The 27,997-nt window shown below is 45.2% G+C and overlaps 3 protein-coding genes across 5 annotated transcripts; 1 reads left to right on the top strand and 2 right to left on the bottom strand.

Annotated features, from left to right (window-relative positions):
• Nucleotides 1-563: 563 nt before the first annotated feature.
• On the bottom strand, nt 564-17,644 carry LOC136284821 (protein spire homolog 1-like). 3 transcript variants are annotated; one of them, XM_066175241.1, is made up of 16 exons: nt 17,340-17,644; nt 16,473-16,504; nt 15,861-16,025; nt 15,404-15,529; nt 15,051-15,116; nt 11,989-12,150; nt 9,726-9,794; nt 9,136-9,262; nt 8,567-8,691; nt 6,838-6,943; nt 6,149-6,306; nt 4,949-5,074; nt 3,576-3,640; nt 2,711-2,738; nt 2,152-2,294; nt 564-976 (listed from the first exon to the last, which is right to left on the bottom strand). In XM_066175241.1, the coding sequence occupies exons 1-16, from the start codon at nt 17,578-17,580 to the stop codon at nt 805-807; spliced, it is 1,911 nt and encodes a 636-aa protein (XP_066031338.1). In that variant the 5' UTR covers nt 17,581-17,644; the 3' UTR covers nt 564-804. The 3 variants fall into 3 exon arrangements, with proteins under 3 accessions (XP_066031338.1, XP_066031339.1, XP_066031340.1); XM_066175242.1 differs by having other exon boundaries at nt 6,838-6,913; XM_066175243.1 differs by lacking the exon at nt 9,726-9,794.
• Nucleotides 17,645-18,519: 875 nt separating this feature from the next.
• Nucleotides 18,520-24,989, top strand: NEPRO (nucleolus and neural progenitor protein). The gene is given in 10 exon segments (XM_066175239.1): nt 18,520-18,585; nt 18,587-18,734; nt 18,892-19,046; nt 19,838-19,914; nt 20,020-20,151; nt 20,499-20,576; nt 21,430-21,791; nt 22,479-22,540; nt 23,001-23,251; nt 23,708-24,989. Coding segments are annotated over 10 exon segments (1,728 nt in total). The 3' UTR covers nt 24,105-24,989.
• On the bottom strand, nt 24,728-26,985 carry TAF13 (TATA-box binding protein associated factor 13). Its single transcript, XM_066175240.1, has 4 exons — nt 26,936-26,985; nt 26,730-26,808; nt 26,197-26,294; nt 24,728-25,368 (listed from the first exon to the last, which is right to left on the bottom strand). Exons 1-4 carry the CDS (start codon nt 26,960-26,962, stop codon nt 25,198-25,200), a joined length of 375 nt encoding a protein of 124 aa, XP_066031337.1. The 5' UTR covers nt 26,963-26,985; the 3' UTR covers nt 24,728-25,197.
• Nucleotides 26,986-27,997: the final 1,012 nt, after the last annotated feature.

Raw genomic sequence — 27,997 nt, 5'->3', positions numbered from 1 at the left:
CATACAAGCAATTCCTGGGGATAAATAAAGATACTATGCAATATCTCATTTTTTGTTTTAAACACACACAAAAAATCACTGGAATTTTGCAATAGTCCAGTTTATTCCAGGCCAAGGGATTAGGCCAAGACAATGAACAAGAATCTCTCAAGCACAACTCTCTACCCTTCAGGTGATGACAGCATTGAGAGGTACTTCTGTGAGATGCACAGAAAGCTCTGGTGCCAAAGCATGATAGTGGACAGAAAAAAAATCAAAACAAGCTTCCTAAATGAAATCTGCTTCTTAATGCAAGCAGGCAGAGCAGCTATCACTGCCATTTTACATGGATCAAAGCTATGAGCTTTAAATGCTATGAGAAGTCAGGAAGGAGTGTTTGCAAAATGCAGAGTGATGTAATCACATAACTGAGAGCTCCACTTTCCAAACCTCTCATGGGGGTTTTTGGTTAAAAGTTTCCCTGTGCTCAGTACATTGGATGAAGTCTGCTCAGCCATGAATGCAAAAAGTGCCATGGAACAATGACAGCTGCAGGTGCAAAGAAATAAATGCTAGAGGCGTGATAGTGCTTCAACATTTATTTTCCCCAAGACACATAAAAAGAATTAAAACAGTTCTAAAACCCACAAAGCTTTAGAATACTTCACAATACAGAAATGCTAACTGTGCTTCCTGCTTAGACTAACCAGCAGGGAGGTCTTTCATTCAGGCCTTTATGTCAGTAGGTGCATAAAGCTGTTTCATTTATTTCAGGTACATAACAAGTGACAGGAGAAATGTATGGTAGAATCATTCCAGTTTGGTTCAAGCACAGGAAATTCTCCTGAGGGGGATGCTGTGCTGTTGACTGGAAGCCACATTCAACAGGTATTGCTCACAGCACGTACAGATGTCTGCAGTCAGCCAGTCTGCCATGGTCCCTGTGTAACAGCACAGGGGCTGTGCTAGGCCACGGGGCTCCAAAACAACGGGTACACTGGATGGGCAGAGAGAAAAACAAAAGCAGGAAAGCTGACCCAGGTTTCTGTTGGAGGGCATGGTGCTCTTCCACCCTTCTCCCAGGCTGCCAAGTGATTTAGCTAAATGCATAGGTTCAAAAGAGCCATCAGCACCACTTAGGAAGGTTAAAAAGCACCAGAACAGCTTCATTTACTAACACCTCTCAATTGACAGTTTATCAGCCAAAAGGCAAATGGATATCTGTGTCTGGTCCAAGGTTATGACTGCATCCTCATGCTGAAGGATTTTTTTTTTTTTCCCATCCTGCAGCATGACAATAATGCAGTCTCTCAGGCCTATTCTGCAGCACTTGCATTACAACACAAACCAAACCACTGCCTGCTCCATGCAGTTAACTTTAGTAATGAACACTACGCCTCATACCAGGGTACCATAAGGCTGGTAACTGAAGTACCAGCCTTAGAACCACAAACTACTGTGTCTTTATTCTGGCCACATTAAAGAAAGGTTTCACAGGAAGAAAAAGAAGTACCAGTTTGCCCAGTAGAAAATTTAATTGCTTTGGAAAGAAGAGAACATAAAGAAGAGATAATGTATGTTTTCAGTCCTGTATATTGCACTTATATGCACGTTATCTATCTTTTTCACCCAGAACTGTCAAAAGCTGTTTTTGGAATAATTCATTTTCAGGGAACAAAAAGGAAAGGGTCTGTATGTGCATGGAGGGACTGAGAAACCATTTGTGGCATCACTGTTCAGTCAATTACACCTGAGTCACAATTAGGATATTTCATGTCCAGGTAGAAAGGGGCTACTCCTGGGTTGTAGTGACAGACCCCCAGTTGTGGGGGATAGAGTGTGATGGGGTCTGGAAATTCTCATACTATGAAGCTATTGCAAGGAACCTTCTATGTCTGAGCTAATATGGACACTTCTAAATTCATGTCACAAACCTGATAGTTAAAACAGAAAATGCAGAAAATTACACTTCCTCCCTTTGGGTCATCTAAAATCCACAATACTTCCAGAGAACTGTGGACTAGTTAGACCAGTGGCTAAAACCAGTCATTCAACAGAACATTCAGCTGACCAGGCCAATATTACACACTGCTGTCTGCCTGTTTGTCGCTTTGCATAAGTAACTGGTAACATCTTTCAAGGTGAAAATAGAAGAAACCCGTCCCAGCCTACCCAAAATACTGCTGGTGCTCTATTTCATGTAGCAACTTGGAGCTCTTCTGCTCTTGAGTAGCTGGATCTTCCTCTCTGGAGAGTCTCAAAAATTTTAGGAATTGAAGTGGGAGATGTACACATGTTCGGAAGGGCATGGACATCTAGACATGGAATCACATCACAAGTCACCTGAGTTCTCAGGGAAACACATCCTCCTTCTTAGCAGGACAATTTGCATGCCATGCAATTGATTTATTGGTGCACTTAAAAGGTAGACATTAATGCAGTGAACTTTCTGACCCTTGTATAAATAGAGCCCAGTGTAATCCCAACCACTTTACACAGGATGAAAGAAAGAAGAACCAGAGTTGTTTTAGCTGAGTATGACAAGAGATATCTGTGTCACCCTGGCTACTTTTACACCTCACACTATTCCCTCTTCTACTTTCCTAGAAACAAGATAGAGGGTAGATTTGAGGTATCAGTGGGATGAAGGAAAGCTTCTTATGACTAGATGAGGAGGAGGGAAAGCAGAAAATGTAAAAATCCCACGTGCTGTTGTAAAGACTGGACTTGCCTTAACGCAGCAATCACAGCAGACAACCCTGAAAGAAAACTCTCCAGCATTATCATTTGAGTAAAGCTCAGCAGATACCAATATAGCAGCTACAGAGGACATTCCCAAGTAAGTCTGAATTCATGATTGTGGTAGAATCACTTGATAGCAAAGTGAGCAAGCTGAGAACTCCACTATTCAGTTTGTCAGCCTTCCTATTTCTGGTAGTTTAAATCATCTGAAATGTGTCAACATCCATAGCTTCAAGGCTTTATCTGCAAAAGCTCATTACACTTCACCCAGCACTACCACCAGACAATTGCTCAATTTCCAGTGGTTGTTTACTTGCTGCTTATAATCAATTCAGTGCTTCACAACTGCTTCAAATAGATTTAAGTGAGCCTTAATGAGCCTGAAGTTCCTCTCTCACTCTCCCATGAACAGAAAGCCTCTAACAAATAAGTGGATACAAGTATGCTCCTTTCCCAGTCACAAGGTCTGAAGTTCTCTTTTTCAGACCTCAACAGAAGATTCTGGTATAGACCCTCTCCCAGAACCTGTTCAAGCCCTTGGCTGAAGTCAGAGCAAACCTTCAGAGCAAAACACAGAGAGCGATCTCAGAGAAGCTAATTTAATACTGGCACAGGAAATTTGGCTATTGTTGACTTAATACTAAGAGTTAAAACTAAGATTCTACTTCAGAGACAAGATTTTCTACATCCTCCCCAGCTGTAGACACTCCAACCTGGCTTGTGCAGTAAGGCAAGGCTGAAGGGTTCAGCAGTCTGTTACTATCCAGTACTACAACCTATGAATATTGAAAATTCTCAGCACTGTTCTTTCATTCTTTTCTCCCTCCTCATTCAGTCCTTTTGTACCAGCTCACCTGCTGCAGAGGTAACAGTTGTAAGGCCACTTAAGAAACATCTGCTTATGGCAGCTGAAACAGATCTGTGGAAAGGAAAGTTATTTTTGAATGCAAATGGGAAACATCTTTGTACCAACAGTATCTACTGCCTGCCAAAGAGCAAGCACGTAAACAAACTTTCTAAAGGCTTTAGATTCATATACAATAACAGAGATACAATAAAGGATAGCAAAGACACACGAATTAAAAACTAAAAAGGCAAAAAAATTCTTACTTGTAGGCCAGTGTTTTTATAACAGAGGTTTGGGGCAGCTGCCAGACAACAGGAGTTTAAAAAAAGGCTCTTGAGCAAACAATAGCTGTATTGTGCAAGAGTGTAACAGTAGCTAGTTAAGAGAGAGAAGAGAGACATTCTTTGAGGTAGACTGCAGCAATCCCAAAGAGATTAAATCAGGGCAAATTTGAATTCAATCCTGAAGCAAAAAATGAGTCATAAGGAAGCTGATGAGTCGCTTGAACTTTATAAAAAAGAGCCCATTCATACACAGCTGGCAGTCAGAAGTGATATTATCTTGAGAAGTACTTGAGAAAGCTAAAAAAACAGCAGTGGGTAAGAAAGCCATTTTAGAATAGTCGTAGAGCAGGCAAGTTAAAGCAGGGTCAGTAAGGTGAGAAGTAAACAAGGATTCAGTCTCAGGAGCATCAGAGAGCCTGTGGAAGTAACATGGCTCTGCTAGTAGAACCTTTGACTCTGTCCGTACTGCTAAATAAATGAGGGCAAAAAAATGACCCAAAAGCCAAGAAGCACAGACTTCCTCACATCTGTGCAGCAAAGGGCCTGTACTCAGGACATCTGCTCTGGAGGGGCAGTTGCCACACCCCCTCTAAAGGAGACTCAGGGATAAGCCAGAAACGGAGAAACATGAACAACCAACAGTCCTGAGCTATACAGCTCTTTCCCTATCCCCCCATGTCCCCCAGCATCACGTCCACTTGGCAAGGTGGTTTGAGTCAGCACAACTCAGGTGTGGGAGCCTGGGTCAAGCACCTTTGTTTCACTATTTACCAGTACCAGATCCCAACTATTTGCTTTGGGGTTTCAGAGCTGACCAGTGGTCATGGCAGTCAGCTCTCCTTGCATGGAAATCAGACAAGAAGCAATAAGCAAAGGCTGGGCTATTTTCTAGGCAACTTACACAGCTTAAGATAGAGTAGAAGTCATCACTGCACAAATACTAAAAAATTTTTCCAGCATAGGGCCAAATTCAGATCAGCTGTTATGAACAGGGTAAGTTGAGGCAGAGGGTGCCCCTGCAGTTCAGCACTGAGGGCCATGAAACCAGCCAGCTTTTGAAAAGGCAAGGGCAGCATGAAGTGAAGGAGAAACATACCTTTGCTCTTGGAAAGACACAATCACTACCTCCTTGGAAGAGGCCTTGCCCTTCCAGCACCATCATTGCATATCTGGTTCCAATCAGCTCAGCAATGGTTGGCCACTTGGTAGAAAAGGAATAGTCCTATTGAAAGACAGAAATTAAACATCAGATAAAGTTGAAAAAAGCAGCTATTTGGGGAGGTCATCTCAAAACTGGGTCCCAGAGGATCAGGAGTATTTTTCTCCAAAACCCCATTTTGCTTGTGATGGGGAGTATCAGGTGACTCTTTGACAACACTAGCAGAGAAACCACCACAGGCAGGTGAGTGCTTGTTACAGTTTTCAAGCAGATTCCTTTGAGACATTTTACCCTTTGGAACAGGTGCCACCCTGGCCTCTCCTGGACCCCAAATTCCTTTCCATAGCATAACACTCTCTTGCCCTTCCCTTTCCCAAGACCTACTGACCCCATACAAATGGAGGCTGTGGTCTCATGGTCAGCCAGGAGAGACAGCTGTGCTTTAATCCCCACCACACCTGCATCCCCCACCACACTGCTGAACAAAGAGGCCTCAGAGAGGTCAGTTAGAGACTTAACAAGGTGGGGCACGGAGGGATGCAGAAGGAAAGCAGGAGACAAGGGCACAACACACCTTGTCAGGGCAGCTCAGGGTGAGGCCACAATTCAGATGGTTGCATAGAAGCACGCAGACCCCAGTATTTCTCCCACAACCATCATTCAGAGCTTCATAACTTCAGTTCTACATATATTATACATTTAAAAGTCACTGATGCTGTGCCATCCCCATTTTGTTAACTACCTATTGCCCTTTACTGCAGCTTAAAAGATAACTTGCGGGCATATCAGAATCTAGAGAGAAGGAAGGGACAAGAAGAAAGCAAGATAGTCCCACTCTCAATTACAGTCTGCTTGAAGAAGCCTAGATGGACACTTTCATGGTATTTTTCCCTTTTTGTATGAGAAACAACCTTATTTCATATCATTCAAAGGGGGAAGCCACCACAAGGACATTACAGTATCCAGTCTTCTATTAAGATGTCTCCAAGGAGAGAATAATATACCAACTTCAGGTGGGTATACCACATGTCCCAAGACAAAAACCACAGAGCGTGCTTACTGCCTTCATGAGGATCAAGGTGCAAATCATTAGCAGATGCATCAGACCAGGGTTGCTTGCTGACATGTTGGACTTACAAATTCCTTGCTTTGGCTTTGAAGGCCTCTCTCTAAAGATCTGGACCTTCCTCTGTAAGGAGGCAGCTGCTGTTGGCCAGTGCTCTGGAAACACTTAGGCTTAATGTCTCCTGGTGTGGGTGCACTCATGGGAGGAGACATGCAATTTGCAGTGAGACCTGGATAGGAAGAGAGAGTTTATGGGTGCAGAAAACCCACTGTCAGGGTATTCACCCTGAAAGCTGGACACTCAAGAGCACTACACTGCCTTCTGAAAGTAGCAAGGCTCACATCTCCCTCCAACCCATCTGCTCAGATCACAAAAAAAGCAGAGGTTACAGTAATTATGCTTGTCAGTGGGCACTGATGAGGCTTCATTAGCACCACTTAGTTTAATAAAATGAAGTGCTGCACTTTCTACTTGAATATTCAAACCACTCATTTAGCTTTTACTGCAAATTTCAGTCAGGCCTTTGGGAACATGCAATCACTGTTTGAAGCTGCAGGAGCTACACAAGCTTCAGTCAACTGCAGAGAAATTATCTTCTATGGGCTCAGACTCTTTAATTAGTATTGGAACTTCTCTTGTGGAGTATCTTCAGGTGATTAAAGAAGTGTACATTAAGTGCAGCCCAAGGGTTTGGGAGCCCATCAGGCCACTGGCTGTACTTTGTCACCTGGTTTAGATGTGCAGCCAGAAGTGCACTGACCTGTGCTGATGCAGGATACTCCTGGTGGCCTGGAGGAGGGAAGACAGGTGCTGGCAGGCAACTTGGGAGTGGTTTCCTGCGGACCAGAGGACAGGATATTCATAATCTGCATGTAAGAGACACCAAGGCCACTTCATCAGAAGTACTGCTGCCTAACAATACCTAGGACACCCACAACTCATCAGAAATGTTCAAGGCTCAGCCAGAAGTGGAGAGAGAAAAAGCAATGGAGTATATTTAAAAACTTTTGATTTCTTCTTGGAATATGAAGTTAATTCCCAATGCACTCCACAGCTAGGAAATTCCAGACAAGTTAGTGCAGTTTCCAATTCACCTGTTCTCTCTCTTGCCCAAGTCCAACAGTGGATACTAGTACTAAAGTTTCATCTGTTCAGGAACCAACTTTCCAAAATGTTCCCCACACAACCTATGGAATACATTGGAACCATTTTCTTGGCTCTAGCTCACATGTAGCAACACTGGAGAACAGTTCAAGAGACTGTGACTAACCCAACTCATTAACTCAACTCAAACCCAATGCTTTATCCCAACAGCATTGTTTCTACCTTGCCTAGAAAAGTAGAAAACAAATATCAGTCTCCATATGAAAGTCCTTCTAGTTTAGCAGTAATACATCAACCACAGAGTTCTCAAATGCTGAACATTCCTACAAGTGGCTCAGACTGGGGCAAATATAGCTAAGATTTTCTGCTTTTATAATTCATTTCTGTTTTCCTCAGTTAGGCAACTGCATTTCATGCAGAAATATTTACAGAAAACAGATTCCACTTTGTATGCCAGAGCATCTGTGCTAGACATGACGTGTTAGGGCTTAAGTTCTGTTCCACAGAATTTCGGAATATGCTCAGACTGAATCCCAGAACCAAGCAGTCAAGCTTTTCATGACAGAGCCAGGAATTAAAGAACCCAAAGACTGTGTGTTGTGGTTTACTGAAGAACAGTGCTCCCAGAATAACTTCACAGACAGACAAGTGGGAATTCACCCATCAAGTTCTTTCCTCAAAATACATCATTAAGTTCTCCTTCTGTGAGCTCACATACCACATGAAATCAAAGTATGTCAATACATCTAGCATCAGATGCCTCACTGTGAGGTAAGAGTGGGAATGCTCTGGTCCATATTGGCCAGACACCTATGCTGTTATAACTTCTGCAGGAGCCAGTTTTAAGAGACCAGAGCAGACTTCAGTTCAGTACAATCATAGAGTACCTGAGTTAGGACCCACAAGGATCACCAAAGTTCAACACCTGTCCCAGCACAGGACCACCCCAAAAGTCACACCAGGCATCTGAGAGGATTGTTCAAATGCCTCTTGAGTTCTGTCAGGTTTGGTGCTGCGACCACTTTGCTGGGAAGACAGTTCCAGTGCTCGACCACCCTGCAGGTGAAAAACCTTTTCCTAGTAACTAACTTAAACCTCCCCTGACTCAGCTTCAGGCCATTCCCTTGGATGCTGTCACTGGTCAGAGAGGAGATCAGTACCTACAGGCTGCAGTCTTGCCACAAACAGAAGTGTTTGAAGACGAAATGAGTTTCTGTAGAGGAAGGGGCTTCAGTGAACCCAGTAGCACCACATTTGTTCACTTTTGAGACAAGATTTCCTGCACCAGGATTTGTTCCTGCCCTTCCAGGCTATGTGTATGCTTCCAGCTCTAATTCTTGAAGTATGCCTGTCTCTCCATAGTCCTTTCACCTAGAGTTCCTTACCTGAGCTCCTGCTCCCAGCTGCTGTGTTTTAGTGTTGGCAGTTTTATAATCAGTACTGGCATCTTGGAGATGTAAGGAATTGTTGCTTGGAGAGTTCAAGGTAGCATTTGATGCCACAAGCATTTCTGCAGGGGAGAGGGAGAACAAAAAGCCTCATACTCAGAGACAAAATGAGATAGAGCTGGGACAAGAAAATGACAAATTTGATACCCACACATTGGAATTTGAGATTCACCTAGGCTTTGTCCTGGTAGTTACATTATCTTTTATTCTTAGGTGATGGTCAAAATCCTGTAATCGCACTTAGTGGACAGACATGTTTGAACATCCATAAAAGGAAGGGCAAGTTGAAATATCTTTTGAGTCCTAATAATCCACAAACAGATTTTTTAGAAATAACTATTTTTATGCCATGCCACCTCTATCACACAAAATTTTTGTTCCTCCCCGCCCCTTACATTTACAAATGTCATTGAAAAGATAAGTGGGCTTGCATTTCCAAGGCCATCTATTATTTTTAGCCAATGCTGACTTTGCTTGCTTGCTTGCTAGGTCAGTGTAGCAGGTACCTTTGGGCCTGCTCCTCTTTTCCTGTGCTGCTGCCCGAAGCTTCGGTGGTTGTTTTATTTCTGCCATGAGCTGTTCATGCCACCTGGGCTCCTGTGGCACACACTGTTTCAGCTTCACCTTCAACATCTGCAGGCAAAGCACAGCAGCATTGGACACAGCAAGGAGACCAGTGGTGACAGAAAAACTGCATCAGCCATGCCGCTGTTGTACAAGTGCTTGTCACCCAACAGGGCACTGGGCCCTGCACATGAGACAGCCTTCAGCACTATGCATAGTAAAATACTTCAGTGACTCTCAAATTTGAAATCAAGAACTCCAGGAGCTCTTACAAGACCACAAAATGTTCCAAATTAAAGAAGCAGTGGAGGAAGTAGGAAGATCATCTTTCTTCTACAAAGATGTCAACTTCCATTTTTCTAGTACCATGTTTGGCAGGAGGATCTAATCAAAAGTTAAGTATGGTCAATATAACCCCCTCCCAAATACAAACCAGTAGCTAAGGTATTGGATTTATATTCCTTCAAAATGTCCTGTTGCCTCCAGAATTATCTTGTTTTGCTGCCATCAGATGCAGCCCCAGGTCACCTACCGGCTTTAGATGAGGCTCAAGAGCAGCTACATCAACTTTGGAGGCCCTGTGCTTTTGCTGGAGGGTCACCTGAAAGAGCAGAACTGATGCTTAAGAAATCTCTGCTCCTTGTACACTCTGCCATTCAGTGGCACAGTGAATGATACAAGGATTTGGGAACAGGGGAGATGGGGAAGGCATTAAAGAACAAAACAAAAAAGTCCCAAACAAACAAACAAACCCCAAAACAAACCAAAATCCACCTCAAAAAACCACAACGCCCCCAACAAAACAAACAACACCTCACCTCCACTCACCCCACCAAAACAGGGAGTTGGGAAGTGTAGAATAATGACGTTTCCTTATATGGGGTTTTGGTAGGGAAAGATTTGCCCGGAGCAAACGAGAGGCAATCAGAAGTACTGCACAGCCCTTGGAGGCTTGCACAAGGAGCACAAAGCCTTCTAGCCCCAACAGCTCATGAACTGCTCTGAGAAGCAGCTAGAAAACACTGTACTCAGATATTAATGTCAGGAGTGATCCCAACAAGCACCATGGTCACATCATATTCATCAGCAAAAGCTCGGCTCCAGGGAGGAGAGCAATTGAACGGGTTAACGAGACTGTACCAAGAACTGTTGCAGCTGTATGCCTAAGCCAGAGTCCCAGAGACTGGCTTACAGCCCGACATGAACTAGGAACAATAGCAAGATAGAATTGCAGGGTAGATATTCATGTGAAGCATCAAGCCCTGAGCTTGCTGCATAGGGGAGAACTGACAAAAAAGTCAATTGCACATGCACGTCTTAGGCTGCCTTGTTCACTTATTCGTATTTTGAGGCTGTGCCATTTACTTTCACTTGTGTGTACAGCTTCAGGACACGTGGGAGTGCAGGTAGAACAACACTACAGCTCCTCACGCTAGCTGTGCTTTCATTCATTTGCAAATTAGACCACTGTTTGCTAGAGAAGCATTAAAGTAGCTTTGCAGATGGGGAAATCCTAGTTTAAGAGGCTTCACAAAGACCTGAGCAGTAGCACTCTGCTTTCTTTCAGCATTTCTGTCTACTACTCTTCAAACATGTTTGTGCTTCTCGTGGACCAAAGAAAAAGTTACCAAAAAAAGAAAAAAAGAAAGAAAAAAAAAAAAAAAGAAAAGAAAAAGAAAAAGAAAAAAATCCCCCAAGAGCCAGATCATCCTGCCACCTTGAGTTACAGTTCTGTACTGCACAGTACATTGACACACAGTACATTGGAAGGAATACAAGTTAGTTATGATGCACTGTCTCCTTACCAATACTATTAATTTACATATCCATCATGATACCATCTCCAAACACATGACATAGCATTACCTGGAGGCTGGAGCCACAGTCATGCCAAGCAAGAGCTGGGGTTTTATAGAGGTGCATGGTTTAACTGAAGCTTTTAAACCTGCTACACTCTAGCAGCACCAACAAAGAGGGAAAAAAAAGCTGATGTCTAGTGTGCTATGCAAAGTTTTCACTTTTTGTAATACCTCTCTTCATTACAAGAAGAGTTGTTTCATCTTCTGCCAAGACATCTTTTGCAAAGCATGCCAATGCCACATGGCCTTGTGCCAACGTTTTAGATCTGCTCATCATTCCCAGCTCAAGCTGCAGCAAGCAAAGAGCATCACAAGCCTTTAGAGACACCCCAGACATTTTTGTATATGGTCATCTTCACCAACCAAGGGGTGAAGGTGGAAGTCTCTGCCCTTCCCTATAAGGGGCTCAGCATTTTTTACCCTGACTAAATTTCTGCAGTAGCTGAGTGCACTGCCCAGAGAACTGTCTCAAAAGTGCTTTTGCACTTGCAAACGCACCACAGCACCTGGGAAGGCAAAGCAGCAAGTAAAAGATGCCAGGCACAGCTCAGCTCAAGGAGTGTGGAAGGACACAAGTGTCCAAGGTGGAAAGTACAAGGAGTCAAGAGTGTGTTCCATGAAGCTGTTGTGTGCAGGGTAGAATAACTGCAGCAGGGAAGCGAGTGGCTGACCCTGGAGGGAGAAGAGGTTTACTATGGCAATTCATGAAACTGTGGCTACTCCTGACTTAAAAAGTTACTGGAAATTAAGTACTTGAGTGGACAAACAGGGTGATCTATTGTTGAGCTGCAGCTGCGAAGTAGCCCCAGACACTTCTGGACTTTGATGTACCTTTGAAAAAGACACTCCTTTGGAGAAGAGGTCTCAACACATACTGCTCAGAAACGAAGCAGAGACAATGATCCCGAAGTTGTTCTGTTGACCCCAGCCACTCACCTTCCTCAGGGTGTACCTCTTGTGCTGAATGTCATCCAAAAGGATCTCATAGGGAGAGCGAATCTGTTCCTTCAGGGAAACTGGACGCCGCGGTCGCTCAGCAGCCTTGCGCAGTCTCACGCCCGTCTGCAGCTCGCAGATGACATCGGGCCACGGGGACACCTTGGAGAAACCAGCCAGGGACAAGTCAGCAGAAACGGCTGGAACTTGCAGAGCAGCATCCCCTCCCTCCATGTAACAAGGCACACTTAGCAGCTGGTCATTCACAAACACAGAATTGCGTCCTAAACATGCCCTTCTACTCACTTCCAGATCAGGGTGCAGTACCAAAGCAGAGAATTGCTTTTCTTTCCAGAAGTTAATTTACAACAAAGGAACTCGTAGCTGGCTCACCAGGCTTATTCCCAAAATTTGTCATTAGCTTTATGGATGTACTTCAGCAAAATACAGCTTGTGCTGTCAGGTAAATAAATAGACCCATTTTCTTTCTGAAAGTGCTCCAGGTGCCAGAGTGTTTTCATATTACTGGATCCTAGGAAACACTGGGAATAAAATCCCAAATCTTACCATTAAAACCCTCCAAAATTTCAGAGAACCAAGGGTTGAAATGTCCAGAAACGAAAGAGGAAAACAAGTAGACAAGGAATCTCATACTTAACAGCAGCATAGGTTAGCAGTCTCAGCCTAGAGACACAAGCTAAACACCCTGACATCTGCTCATCCTGTTTCTGTACTAGTAACTGAGGATGTTCAGGCATGCAGTATAACCCAGTAAAAGTTAAAGACAGGCAAAAAAGTAATGAACTCAATAGCATGTTTAGACAACATTGTAATGGAAGTGCTAAATCAACAGCTTATCTGGATCCCAGTGGCAAATTGAGTAAGAACAAGTCATTGTATTATAAACAGTGAAAGGGAAGCAAAACATTTTAGAAAACTGCCTCAGAACAGAGTATCTGACTTAGGCTTCTCTCTCTTTTCTACTTACAGCATGAAGCATCTTCTCTCTACTTATCCCTTCAGATATCTTGGGATAATACCAGAAGAGTCTTATGCAAGCTCTGACTAATGGCTGCCTTCAAGAAGACAGATACTTTTGTTGGATTGTTTTAGCCTGGATTTGGTAGTCATACCTCAACTCCAGAAAACCAGAACTCTCAAAGAATGACCAAACACTTGCCATACCTCCTAGGCTATATTTAATACTGTGTGGGAGAACACACAAAAGTCTCTGGGCCAGCTCATCAGTACTAGAGACTTTTGAAATAGATTATCCCAAGACATTTGCACTTTAGAGTTGTATTTCACATGGTGACTGAACTTGAATGAGAGACATGACCTGAAGAGAGACTTCTGTACTGTAATATTGCCACATTAGTATGGGGGCAAAAATTGCCTTCAGCTGAGCACTTCAGAGCAATTTACACACCCAAAACATTTTTCAGATGTTGGCAACATCATTATCAGTCATGCTTTTATTTCCCTACTGATTGGATCACTGCAATTATTCTATTTTTGCCATTCCATGTATTGTCAAAAGCCACCTAAACTTTCCATAACCTATGCAGTACAACACAAAATGCTACAACGCTCTAAACCCATTACCTTGAGCTCAACAGGTGAGTGCTAAGACAGCTGTGCTTCTAACAGGTCTCACTGCTTAGATTTCAAGGTGAACATCAACTTGGGACATGTACAGATAAGCTCTGCTGAAACTGTACAACACTGCACACTGTCAGGCTGTGGTTTGCATTTCTGAAGATCTGTTTTGTATCAGCTGACATGAGAAAGTGTGGCCTATAGAGCAGCTTACCTGCTTAGCACCATTCCAGACATCAGCTCTAACCTGTGGGATCCCAAAGGAACTGGCATCCTGGTTATTTTAAACTCAAGAGATTGTCAGAGCAATGCAATCAACTGGTGCTTAGGGACTTGGAAACTAGAGGCAGAGGATTTGCAACAGACATCCAGCTTTTGGAATCCATGCCTCCTGAAGGAGCAGAGGCCAAACACTCTGGCCTTCAGGCCACACGGCAAAGGCCATGTATTTATTCATGTATTCCCTGCAGGAAAGAGCTATAGCAGTTGATGAGTTTGTGGTTTGAGATAGCTTGCCAGTTTATTTTAATAGATCACAAAATTGAGAATATGCCCAAACACACATTTCACAAACATTTTCATACGAATAGTTTGAGCACGCTTCAAAGCAAGTGCTATTTAGACAAAGGGAGCGAGTCCACAAGTCTCTCGGGGCTTGCTGTTTGTCTCCACAGACTCCAGACTACAGAGCATTTGTTTATGCTGGGCAGAGCTCCAGCCTGAAGACCTATTTGTTTCTGATTGAGCCCTGACTGTGTAGGGCCCTGAAAAAAGCACAGTAAGTTGCCTTCCCTGCCCCAAACACACAGTCCAACATCTGTGGAAGCACAGAAGGCAAATGGAGGCACAAGAAAGGCAGTGCACAGAAAGCAGGAGTGACATCTCCTCACCCTCCTTCACTCCTCTGTTTGACCTGCTGGAGCTGCACAACCACAAAGATGGACAGTGCTACTGGCCTTCAGTCCCTGCCAGTCCTGACCAACAGAGATCCCACATAATAAGAGTGAAGTAGTCCACCCCAGGACTACCAACAGCAGAAGAGTTTTCTGGAAGTTTTCAGTCCAGCTACAAAAAAGGAACAGATTGCTTTTGGCAGGTGTCAGATCCTGCCAAAAGCTGGAATTTGCGGCTCATTTGTGGGAAGAAACAGCCTGCTAACTACTTGTGGGCATTTACTCCAAAGAGTGCCTCCAACTTCATTTTTAGAAGTGATTTAAGTTGGACCACAAAGACAATCTCTGGGTAGAACAGAAGTCCACGTGAGGTTGACATATGAAATAGTTTAACTTCAAGTTCACTCCCCAGCTTGTTTTGCAAACAAGTCTTTAACTACTCAGGCTCCTGAACAGCCTAAGCAGTTTAATTTGCTCTATTTTTCATAGAAGAATCAATAGAAAGCCTCAGAGAGTCAATACTGACCAAAAAAACCCAGTCCCCCATTATAAAGAAAATACATCTCTTACGCCATGGGTTTTCTTCTTTTGAATGGGATTTTCCACCCAATCTTCCACATCCATTTTTCTCAGTCTCTGAGGAAAGCAGGCACATGAGGTCACCACTTTATACTCTTCAGTGATTTCCTATCTATCCAGCATAAATTACTAATGTTTATCTGAAAAGCCTAGAAGCTCTAAACACCTAAACTTTCAAATGCTGCAATAAATAAAAATGGTCCAGAGACAGCAGCTATTTACATTGTGAAAACAGAACTTCATGCAGGTGGCTCCATTTCTAGTGCAATGAGAAGGTTACTTTAGAACCCGGTGAGTGTGTGAAGGTAGAGGGAATAGCAGCTAATGGGTAATCCTAAACATACCTCTTTGGAGGTCTGGATGATGGTCACAAGCTTCTGAAGTTCCATATATTCAGTAAACAGGCTTCTACAGGTCATTTCATAATGGCTGAAAGCCTCAGAAGGCCTGGATAAGTGCTCCTCACAGGCCTGAAAGATGTGCAGCTATTTAAAAAAGATCTTGGGGGAAAAAAAAAACCCAACAAAAACCAAAACCAAAACCAAACAAAAAAACCAACAAAAAACATGGTAGGAGGGAACAAAACAAGATTCTGTTTCCTCAATCCATGGTTTAAAATTTTTTGTTCTCTCACGGCATCTTCACTGCCTCTTTTTATTTTTCTCCTATTGCAGATGCAGAGAAACAAAGAAGGAAGATGTTCAATCTTATGTATGTAAAATGGTCTCGCCTCTTGGTCAACAGCACTGTTCCATCAACCCCTCTAAAGCTGCTGTATTTACTAAGGGGGAAGAAGGAAACCTTGATAACATCCTGCAGGGTGACTGGTGGTTTTGTTGCCTCATCATCCAGTTTCAACATAAGGCACAGCAGCTTCTCCAGAGGATCGCTCAGTTCTCGCTCCACTTGGCTGTCGATTCCCCAGTCCAGGGCTTCATAGATCACCACTCCCAAGCACTCCAACAGCTGCAGACAAACACCAAGGAAGCACTGCAGCACAAAGCCTTGTGGAGAACATCACAGCTCTTACTTTCCAGCCACGTGTGTGCCCTACTCTACTCCTGAGGACTGAGCACATCTCTCAGGATGAGAAATACCCTGCCATTTAAGCTGGTTTAAAGTTTTTAAATGACCTTAACTGGCACCCCTAAGATATCTGTTGTTAAGACAAGACTGTGACCTATGCCACAGTAGACAGCATCTGTGCACATTGTTTCCCAGTCCCGTTGTCTTACTTGAGTTCAGTCCAAGCATTTTATTTCCTTTTCCAGGTTCCAGGGGAGTCACTCTCTCAGGGCACAGTAAATTCAAGCACCTTGGTAGTTTCCCAAGATATCTGCATCTCCTGAGCAGACCTTCTACTACAACAGGATTGTATCTGCACACACGATGAAAGTAAAGACACAGGCTTACCTTGTCCTCTGACTGCTGAATGCTGCCAACATCTGAAAGGGAAAAATGAGGGTCAGAGGAGAAAGAGCTGTACAGGCAATGATAAATAGCTTTTAGAACCCTTTTCAAGAGAGGGGAATAGGAAGCATTGCTTTTTTTAAGGTGACTAACTCCTCTGACTAAAATGAGTCCCACCTGGGGAAGGTAGGCCTGTATTTGGAGAGTCCTAGAAAACAACACAGGAGACTCATATTATTGTGAGCATTAGCCCAAAGTAACAGCAGCTGCATTTTTTTGTTCGCTAATTGATATCCAACCTCCAGGGGAGGCACAGGATCTTCACCTTTATTCTTTATGACCCACTCTAGTCCCTGAAGAGTGGGTCATAAAGAATAAAGGTGAAGCAGTGACCTAGCCTAGCACTGACCTCTGCTGCAGCCCAACCCAGCCCTACAGAGTTATTACCACTTGCTGGCTACACAGTGACCAAAAAAAGGGAAAGTACCAATCATAAATCTGCTGTGAGAGTTACCATAACAAAGGAGCCATACACTAGAACATGAACAGAGCAGTACATGTAACAAAGCCTCAGACTATTTATTTCAAATAACATAAGTGGTAGAAGGCTTTCCTCACAGCTATTCCCTAGAACCAAATGACTCAATAGAGCACTACTAGAGAAATTAGTAGGTCATGCATCTGTATTATTGCTTATCTACAGTCCTCTGAAATGAAGTGTAGGCAGGAGAATGGTTTCATGATAACACACAGAGAAAAAGAGAGGGGAAAAGAAAAGCAAAAAAAAAGCAGGGGAAAAGAAATTTCCCCTACTTTGTCCTCACATTTCAGCCTGTTATGGGAACAACCCGTAGCATCCGATGCTCTTACCAGGCTTGTGGTAGACCTTGAAGGAAGCAGTACCATCAGCATGGATAAAGATGCTCCCAGTACCTTTTATGAACACAGAACAGAATGGTGGGCACAGCCCCTGGGCCAACTGCTCTATTTTTCTGCAACACTGAAAGCAGATAGCCCATGCTTGCTCCTCACTTATAGGATGTTCAAAACACCTCAGAAGGTCTGATAGAGAGACCTTTGTGATCCCCTGCTCACACCCTGGAGGCTCCATTTTTCCTTTCACCTCTAACCTCCACTCTTAGCCCAGGGAGCTTAAAACTCCCTTTCCCAGGCTGGGCAAGTGCTCGCAGCAGCTTTTTATGAGTTCTACCTCTCGGTTGACTCTTATCTCTCTTCCCTACAGGTGCAACCATTAATGCCAATTTTTGCTCTGTCTTTTTAAAGGGACATGACTTCATCTGTATTTGTATGAGATTTCTTAAAAGAATAGAGTAAGTGGAAAAGAAAATGGAATCGAGAAAAGGTAAGAGTGTACAAAAACTGTGCTCAATTTAACTCCTTTGTTTCTAACAAATACATTAATTGCACCAGTGTTTGCAAGTAGGAAGAGTACATTCAACTTCATGCAGGGAGGGAAAGAGGCAGGAAATGTCCTGTACTTGCGGGAGGAAAATGGAGAACACCACAAAAATCATTTTGATAGGAAACTATTCCAACAACGCTAATAAATTACATCAACCAACTCCATGGGGCACCTGCAGAGGCCCCCTGCCATAGCAAATTCCAGCAGCTCCATGCTCCATGTGAGCATGGAGCGATCGGGATGGCGGGGCGGGTACCGGGGGCGTGGGCAGCGAGGCCCTTCCTTGCTCAGAAGTGGATATCCTTGCCGATATCGCAGAATCACAGGATCAGTTGGGTGGGAACTCTGAGAACATTGAATGCAACCTGTGGCCGAACACCAGTGCCACCTACACCCTGGCACTGAGTGCCACGTCCGCTCCTTCCTTAAACACCAGCAAGGATGGTGACTCCATCACCTCCCTGGGCAGTCCATTCCAATGTCTGAGCACCCCTTCTGTGAAGAAATTCTTCAGGATGTCCAACCTGAACCTTCCCTGGTGCATCTTAAGACTCCATCCTCTAGTCCGGACATGAATTGCTCATGGTGTGAAGCCAATCACGCAGCTGTTTCAGCCCATTGAGGACCATGACGCACCCCCGCGGGGTGACTTGGTCCGGCCCGCGACTCTCCCCGCCGGGGCGCGCGGATGGTGCCGCCCTGACCGGGGCTGGCCGTGCGCGGCGGGAAGATGGCGGCGCCCAGGGCGGCGTGGGACGGGTGGGACGCGCCCTGGAACCGGCTGGACGTGCCCTGGCCCGCCAACAGCGCCACGGTGCCGCTGGCGGCCCAGCACCCCGCAGGTCCCGGCGCGGTGCCGAGGGGGGTGGGGGGTGTTTGGAACCGCTCCCGGGTGTTTGCGGTGGGTGGTCGGTCGGCGGGAGCCGGAGCAGCGGCCGGAGCGGCGGCGGGCGCCGAGGGGAGCCCGGCGCTGAGGCGGGGCCCGGGTCTCCTCCGCAGTGAGGTGTCTGTCGGTGCTGCGGCGGCGGTGCGACATCGCCGGGAAGCGGCTGTCGGGGCCGGGCCTGGCCGCCGAGGGACGCGTCCTGCGCTCCGTGCTCTACGTGTACCACAGCAGGCTGCTCCGGCACCGGCCCTACCTGGCCCTGCAGCAGGTGAGCGCCAGCCCCGGCTGGGCGGCAGGGACACGGCAGCTGGGTACTCCCGGCCCTCAGCCACCACTCCCCGAAAAGCCTTCGCAATGGCACGTGGCGTCCGGAGCATCGTGAAAAAAAAAAAAAAAAAAAAAAAAAAAAGTTCGAGAGCCGCTGCATTTTTGTCTCTCGCGGCTGAGTCCAGTGGGTTTCTTGGCCCTGTGCGGCACGTGCAATATCCATTTTCCAGCCCTTGTCTCTGATACGCACGGTGAGACCTAAAGAAGGCACAATTCGATTCCTTTGAATACATTAATAATACAGGGACATCATTCTCAACTAATTGTAACAATGGGAGGGAGGAATAATAATCCTATCCTACTTATTAGATACTTTCTGTTTTAAGATGAAAAGTGAACACCTCACCAGTTTTCCATGAAAGGGGCTGTCAGCATCTTCAAATAACTGTTTTGAAATGGAGCAGGAATGGTCCTTCTTGATTTGTTTATGTGTTTTCCTTCTTAACATCCAGTACTAAAGGCCTTTGTATACAGCAGGGAAATCATGTAGCACCAATTAAACATGGCCTACTCCAGTCCTTCACTTAAATCTGTATTTACAGTAAAGTGATGAAGGGATGTTTTTCATCATAGTGCAGATACAGAAATGTCTCAGAACATCCCATCACACAAACCTGCAGTGTGGGCTGTTAAACTGATAAGGAGAAGGTGTCATTTAATCTAGTAACACTTCTTAGACCAGGGCACTCAGTCTCTCAGAATACCAGTCAAAGGAGTTTTCTTCTCTCCTAGGTAGAGCAATGTTTGAAGCGCCTATGGAAAATGAATCTGGTGGGCTGCCTGGAAACTCTGGTAGAACTGATTCCCAAGTAAGTGTCATGATCCTGTATCTTGTACTATGCATTAACTCAATCTGCAGAGCTAAAGGAAGAGGATACTAGATCATAACCAGCTCTTCATCTCTGTATCAACAGGAAAAATGCATCCAAAGCCCACGCAGAGTGCCTGGTTCCCAGCCAGCCCATGCTGGAAACAGTGGCTTTGAAGGTGTTGGGAGGCTGCAAGCTCTTACTACGTCTGCTGGATTGTTGCTGTAAAGCTTTTCTGTATCCTTTTTTCATCACAAAAACATTCTTAGGGTTCACCAGTAGCACCTTATGAGACCAAAACTAGGTCTCGTGTAGGCCCTACACTGCTGATGGACTCAACTGTGTGATTCATATGTGCAGTCTGAAATTTCTTTGATAGCCAGACACCTTCTTTTCAAGTCATTATGTAGGAATTTCAGGCTGTTTGGCTGGCAGTTGTTCTGGCTTTGAGCAATCCAAAGTTTGGATACTCATCTCCCAGATTACTCCAGGATATCACCTTATGAATTGCCTCTAGTTGGTGTGTTCAGCAAGTCTCATTACATGCTGTTTATTTTTTTACCCTTAACTGCTGTAATCTTCAGCTTGTCCATTAAACACCTCTGCTCCAAGGAATTCATACTCCTGAATACTCTGGCTTCGGGGCTCCTGAGCCGGCTCTGGTTTGTGTGTTCAAAAGCCTGTCTTGTTTGTGTCTGTCTGTTTGATGTGCCTGTCAGGGAGAAGGGCTTGGAATTAGGCCTTGCTGCTAAGGGAGTTTTATTCAGTTGAGAGTAGGAGAAGGGAGGGTCCCTCCATGCCTTTGGACTTGATTCTAGCACTTGCAGAGTTGTCCAAGTGCAAAGACTTCTTAGGCGCTCTTCTGGAAGGCTTTGTTCTTGGATCTTAGCAAACTGTATGGAGTTCTAATGAAATCAGTGTTAGTGTCAGCCTGCCACAAACACACGGTACTCTGTGCAGCGAGGGGTAAGTCCTCCCTCATGCTGAAACTGAAAGGTTGGGATAAACATTTTTTATTATACTGCTGAGTTTTCCAGGGAAATTGGTGTTCCAGTGTCTCTCAGTCTGGGAGAATAACTGCTGTCTGCAGCTGAGGGAGTAACAACATTGGCAGAACAAGTTTCTTTGGCACAGGACATCTTGTAACTCCAGGAAGCAGAGCAAGCAATTGCATGGCATCAGGCCTGAGCTGGTGCAGGGTGCTTTTGTGGGAAGACCTCATGGCACCTTGGATGTGACCCAAGAACCTGATGGCTCCCAAGTGTGGCACTCAGCAAAACTCAATAGAAGCAGAGGAGCTCCTGATAGGGAATTTACCAGTTAAGTCACTCCTGCATTCTGATCTGGAAGAGTTCCTTAAAGCTCACACTTAAGGAAAGCAGGGTGATGGAGTGTAAAAAGGTAAATTTGTACTGAGGGGAAAGAGGGAAAGGGCAGCTGAGCTGAAGGTAGTTGTTCAGTGAGCATCATGTTTTGCTGGAGGAGACTCCATTCTTTTTTGTCTTCTGTCCTCAGGATTCAGTACAGGTGTGTGTTGCAGACCCTCACATCCTTGTACAGTGCCTTGTCGACAACGCTCCATCTGGTGTCTGAGACCCAACAGACCCCTTATATCAAGGGGTTTACCTTCCCTTCTGATATCAGTGACTTCCTTGGAGTTAACATACCTTCTGAGGCAAAGAAGCAAAAGGCTCTAATGCTTACAACAAAAAAATCCACCAGCTGGATGAAGAAGCTCTTCCCACCAATGCCAGAGGCAGTGTCAAAGGTTGGGAAAAAGAGAAAATCAAAGACCTGCGCAAGTGCCATGAAAAACCGTAGCATCCCGTGTGCCATGGACATTGGAGAGACAGTTGTGGTGCCCACAGCCAGGAGAGGTAAAGCCTTGTGCCAGTGTAATGGTTTCTGACATCTCAGAAACTGACTGCAACTTCTGTCCAACAGCACCAAGCACTTCTACTACCCACAGTGTGGTTCTAGTACTGTAGGATCATCCGCAAACTCCCTGTCCTTGGAAGAAGAGAATGCTGCATGTGCCCTCGCCTTTATAAAGCTGTGGATAATGTCAGTATTATGACTTTGGGGGGAGGGGGGTTATTTTAAACAGGAAACAGCCTGGAGAGAAGGAGGTAATGAGTGCAGTATACAGGTCATGAAAATAGTTATTTCTACTTTCCTGCTTTTGCATAGCTAAGAAGCTATGGGCACTGTCTGCAGTCCATAGAGTAGGTAAGGCTGTAGATACAGGATACAAGTATCCTGTGCTTGCTGGTTCTGAACTGTGCCCAAATCTTCCTTTGCAGTCAGGGCTATGGCCAGTGACTGCAGCTATCCACGTGTTTGTGTGAAGCTTTCACCCATTAAGTTCTCCTTTGCAACCATCTCTAAACCTCTGCATGCTCTGCATTTCTTGCCAGCTGCAATGCACACCGAGTGTAGTCCCCTTGAGTTTGCCTGGAAATGCTGAGTACAGGTGTGAGCCTTTTGAGAGCTCTGTAGCATCTCTGTGCAAAGACAGAAAACTATCTCAGTGTTGTAATGGGAACTCTCCTCTCTCTCCATAGGGAAGCACCCAGGGTTTGATGTGAAGAGCTTGCTTAGGCCAGCCAGACACCCAACACAGGAGGTTTGTATGCTATTGTTTTACATCTTAGGTTGGTGGTTTGGATTTTTTTTACACAGTAGGTTTTTCTAATTATTATTTTAAAGACTCTAACACTTGTAACACAATATCCCTGATTGAAAACATTCCCTTTCCCTGCCTTATTTTTGCTTGTCTAACAGCTCAGGTTAGTGTGGAAGCTTTGCACAGAAAATCAATCACTATTTATTTCTGCTTAGGAATTTGGGCATTTGTTGGTTTGTCAAGTGAAACGACCAGAGAGCAAGTCAGTAGTAGACAGGAATACAAATTCTAAATATTTGCCTCTTCTCTTTGTATTTTCACAAAACAAGACTGCTCTTCCCTTTTCTCCTTAGAAAATAAGGGATGTTCTCACAAAAATCCCTGTGTTCTGCTCCCTTCCAGCAAAAAGGATCTGACACATCATCTTTTTAAAACACTATTCCTGTTACTGTTTTTTCAGGGTCTAAGCATTGCATCAACACCTTTTAAAGCAAAGTCATCACCACTTCCGTCTCGGATAGCAAAATCACAGTACACTGGATCTCTTGTACAGATGGTCCAAACAGCTGCATCCTTCGGGGAGCTGTCAGAGGCACTCAGAAAAGCTATTCTGTGGTGCAAAAACAACAAATTCAAATCAGAAGCTTATTTTCTGCGTAACAAGTTGTTGAAAAGCAACCGGTTACACCATGTGGAGGCTCAAGGATGCAGGTAGTTTTGCATGGGTGTGGGATTTCTGAGTCTAGTACTGTATTTTAATATTATGGGTTTTGCTATAGTATAGTGAAACACAGTGGTCTAAGCCATTCTTTTAAAACTCAGGATCACTAATTCAGGTTACTGGGTGCTCTGACCATGGGCATTCTGTTTAGCTTCAGTCACTTGTGATTTAAAAAGGATTTAAAAGGCTAACAAATGTACAATACTTAGGAGGGACGATGAAAATGCAACTTAAATCATCTGCATGTTTTATGGTAACAACTGTATGAGGCAAAGGTTGTCTTTATTCAGACTGCCTTGGCTACTATTGTACAAGGTGCTGCTCTGTTTCCTTGGTATGGTAAGGAAAATGATAGAGATGGGTAATAACAAAATCTCTCCAAACTCCAAATGAAGTCATACTTCAGTAGCTGATCAGGTTGTTTTGTGCACTTTGCTCCCCTTCAGCTTGAAGAAAAAGCTGGGCTGTGTCAGAGCATCTGTCTGCAAATACCTCCTGTACGGGCCACAGCACATGCGCTGGCCGAGGCAGCACCTCTGGGCACGGACCTGTCCAAGGAGGATCAGAGCATCTGCACTCCGGAAAACAGCTCTAAAGACTGGTGGGAAAAAGCCTCCTGAGCCTTGGGGGCTCTGTGGGAACAGTTCATCACTCATCCTCCCAGCTTACCAGGATGGGTCTCCGAGTCAGGAGGAATATTCCAGCACTGATACAGGACGTGTCAGACTAAGCACAACAGGGACCCCTAAGCGGCTGCTGCTGGAAGGAAGCCCTGGCCCTGTGTGGAAAGAAGTTGCTGAGAACACAGATATTGATTCTATTTTCGCAACAATAGGTGTCTGACCCTGGACTTGAAGGAGGAAAGGGGTCAAGTAAATCTATTTTTTTGTTTTATTTTAAGTAAACCTCTCTGAACTCTAATGGTGTCTCAGTAACTCACGTCCTGAATTGTGTTAAAAGAATAACAACCATTTTATTAAGTTTTTCTAAAACAGCTTTTTTTAAGTGTCTGATTTTTAAATTTTTAAGGGTGTTCTAAATAACGGAATGGTCTCCATCCTTTTACCTACCCTTGTCCCAGAACAGTAACTTTGTTACCCTTACTCAGTGTCCCCTCCCCACTGGCTGACCACATGTTAAGTGCTGCTGTTAAAAATGCACAGTGCAAATAGTTCCCATCCAGGGCAGGAAGGCTGCAGCTGATTACCCCCTGCTGCTTTGAACAAAAAAAACTTGCCAACACCTTTCCAAGCCTTACACCCTTCCTTCTGTGCTGCTTGTAGAGGGAACAGCCTTGATGTGCAGTATTATTGCTGTTTCAGGATTTGTTATGCTTGTCCTGAAATAACTGAACCAACCTCCCGAGTTGTTCCAGGAGTAGGGAAAAGCACAGCTGTGGCCTGCAACAGTAACCCTGTATTACCCACCTTGTATAAACTGATGAATGTACATTTAGTTACAAAACCTGGGCACAAACTTAGGCTTTATTCAAAAAGCATATACAGAGCAAAGAGCACGACTTTAATAGCAGTTTGGGCTTAAGGTCTTTAATACAGATAACCAAGATCCATTTTCAAGGTTTCCTGTCAAAAGAATACCCAGTGACAACTGAAACAATTTTAGAGAATCATGAATCATCAGCCCTCAAGCCATCTGATTCAACACAGGCCTACTTCAAAGAGACTCCTGCCACTGCAGGAATTTTTAGAGCTCTTTTTTTCATTTCATCAGATGGTATAAAAATATCTAAGTATACCACATACAATCACGTAATGTGTCAGCTGCTTGAATATTTCTCAGCAAAGGCTGGGAGTGAGGGCAGACATCCCAGCAGTTTCCTCCATCCTGAAAAACCCTTCCAGACAACACGCACGACCTTCCTTCTTACTGGGCAGCAGGTGCCCAAAGAATGCCCCAGTGCAGCTTGTGTACAGAATCAAGACCCATAGTTTGCTTCATCAAAAGCCTTTCTGGCTCGTTTCAGTTCTTCATTCATAGTTAGGAGGTCTTTAACTCTGGCAAACTTCCGGGGGTCCTTGCGTATGAGAAAGACAATGTCCTCAACCTGTACCCGACCCTGCCGCCCGATGGACATGGCCTTGTGTGTCTGTTAGAGAGGAAAAAGGAGTCAGTAGCATTCCTTTGCCATGGTGGTCTTTTAAGCTCTCAATTCCACTTTATTTCCTGCCATTTTATAATAAAAAAGCAAGCAATTGCAGGTTCTGGACACCATCATCTTAGTCACAGAGAACTTCCCAGTAAACCATGGACATACTCTGCTGTCCCCAGCTGCCTGTCACACCCTGAACACAACCACTATATACACATCACGTAACAGGATCAAAACTAAGGCCAGATTACGCACAGGACACCCATCCTGCAGAATGGCTGAAGATTAGGCACAGCTTGGAAGCAGTGTGAGGTAACCATATCAGAGGACAGTGTAGGGTATTTTGATAAGGATAGGAAAGACCAACCTTTCAAAAGAAAGGGGAATATTTGTATACTTAGAAATGGTATCCAGGTCTGGAAGAGAAATGGCTTCAGGCCCAAGAATGCATTTCTTTTGTAGGGCAGAGCTAAGTTCCCATCCATGTACAGACATTGGGCAAACAGAAAAAGTTGACAGACTTTCAAATCTGTGCCTTCGGTCAGCTGCACACACAGCGACGCCACAGTGAACCCCAAAATCAGGTGGTTATTTACCCTCCTACAATACTAATCTCACTGCTACTTAAAGACTAAATCCACATGGAGCAAGATGCATAAATTTTGCTTTAATCTTGGAAAAAAAAAATCCGAGTTTATGTTTCTCCTACTAATGCCATGAGTTTGGGGCCTGGGATAATGCAGTATTTGAGTCAGAGGTATTAACCTTCAGAAAGCTGAAGTTCTGGTGAGGATGTTTCGACCGTGCCATCTACAGCTGACTTACCATTTCAGTGATAAACTCTATTACCAGGTCCTCAAGAATGTCCACTGATTCTGTGTAAGGGTTCTGGTCGTCCCCGAATCCATACATCATGCACCTTACTGCACAGAGAAACACTCGGCGTGAGGCTTCTTTCATCCATTCAGTGCTGCACACATCTAGTTAGAGCTCACCACCCTGCACGTTCCTGCACCAGGACAGGACAGTTCTTGGGGAAACACACAGGAAATAAACAGAAGCCAACAAGAGCCCTGTGGGGACAGGAGCTGTACATACAGAAAAGCGTGTCTGAGGACGGGCTCTCAGAGTATTCATTTAGGCTGCAAAGCACTGCAGAGTGACAGCGCAGCTGACTTCGGGCACAGCTAGGTTCAGAGGTGCGCTAGCAGTATTTTTGAGGGGGATCTACATGGAAGGTTTCTGCAGTTGCAGCCAAGGCACGTAATGAAAGCCGCTGTTTTGCTAAGGAAAAGTGACTTTTGGGATCCCATAGCTGCCAGCTCGGGGTTTCAGCTGAGGGGCCCGGCCCGACTTACGCTCTTTGGAGAACAGCCTCTTCCTCCTGCCCTGCCCGCCGTCCAGGCCCCCGCCGGCGTCCTCCGCGTCCTCTTCGAACTACACGGGCACAGCGGAGGGGAGGCCGCGGTCAGCGCCCGTCTGGCCCCGGCCCCTTCCCGCCGCCCCCTTCCCGCCCGCGGCCGGGCTGTGGCTCCCCGGGCAGGGCAGCCCCTCCGCCACTCACCGGCGCGTCCTCCTCCTCATCCGCCATGGCTGCCCGCCGGCCCGGAACAGCTTCCGCGGCCCCGCCCCGCGGCCCCCGAGCGGCCCCGGGCGGGGCGGGCGGCGCCGCCGTGCTGGTGTGGCCAGGGTCTGGTGACCCTCCCCAAACCTGGGAATGACACTCATTGCTGGACTGCCGGACGGGGATGGCCTGGTTTAAGGTGAGCTCGGGAGGTGTCTGTTAACCCCCCGAGGTCAGAAAGGGTGTCTTTGCACAGTCGGTTTGTGCGGTTGGCAGGAGCTTTTCCTTCCCTTCAGCAAGGCACGCCTGCCCATGTTCACAGAATCACAGAATGTAAAGGAGTTGGGATAATGGCCCCTAAAGATCATCTAATCCCAACCCCACCTGCCATGGACGCGGACACCTCCCACAAGACCAGGGTGCCCAGAGTCCCCTCTTTCAGTCTGTACCCATTCCCCCTTGTCCTATCCCTACAGTTCCTGACGAGGCTCTCTCTGCCTTCTCTTTAGACTCCCTTCCATAATAGACGGTTGCCATGAGGTTTCTGCCTTCTGGACAGCCCCAGGTCTCTCAGCTTTTATTTGTAGGGGAGGTGCTCCAGTGCTGTTGTATTTCACACAGTGCTGTCGGCCCCTTTCCTCCAGCCCTGCCCTTGAGCATGTCCACCATCCCCCCAGTTTGGTGCCCTAGGCACGTTTGATAGCAAAGCACCTCCTCTAGATCACTCATGAAGATGTTAAACTGGACACATTCCAGAATGGATCCTTGCTGTGTTCCACTTGTAACAGCCATGGAACTACAGTATGACCCACTGGCTTCTATGCTCTGAGCTCAATTATTCATCCAGTTTTTACTGATCTACTAGTGCACCTGTCCAGACTGCAATGTTCTAATTTTGGACACTGTTGCAAAAACACTACCTTTGTAGTGTCAGGGTTATGGTGACAGACCAGACCAGACACAAGAGACAGTAGAGGAAGAAAAGGAAGAAAGTACCAGGGAAAATGCACAAGGTGAAACCCTCTTCCATGGAAGCTAATACTCAGCATCATTTCTGCAAAT

This window comes from Chamaea fasciata, unplaced genomic scaffold (assembly GCF_029207755.1).
Source record: "Chamaea fasciata isolate MVZ Bird 193981 ecotype frontalis unplaced genomic scaffold, bChaFas1.0.hap1 SCAF_2, whole genome shotgun sequence".
In the NCBI taxonomy this organism is placed as follows: Eukaryota; Metazoa; Chordata; class Aves; order Passeriformes; family Sylviidae; genus Chamaea; species Chamaea fasciata.
Note: the sequence above shows the minus strand (reverse complement) of the source record. Positions and strands in the feature narration are given on the sequence as shown.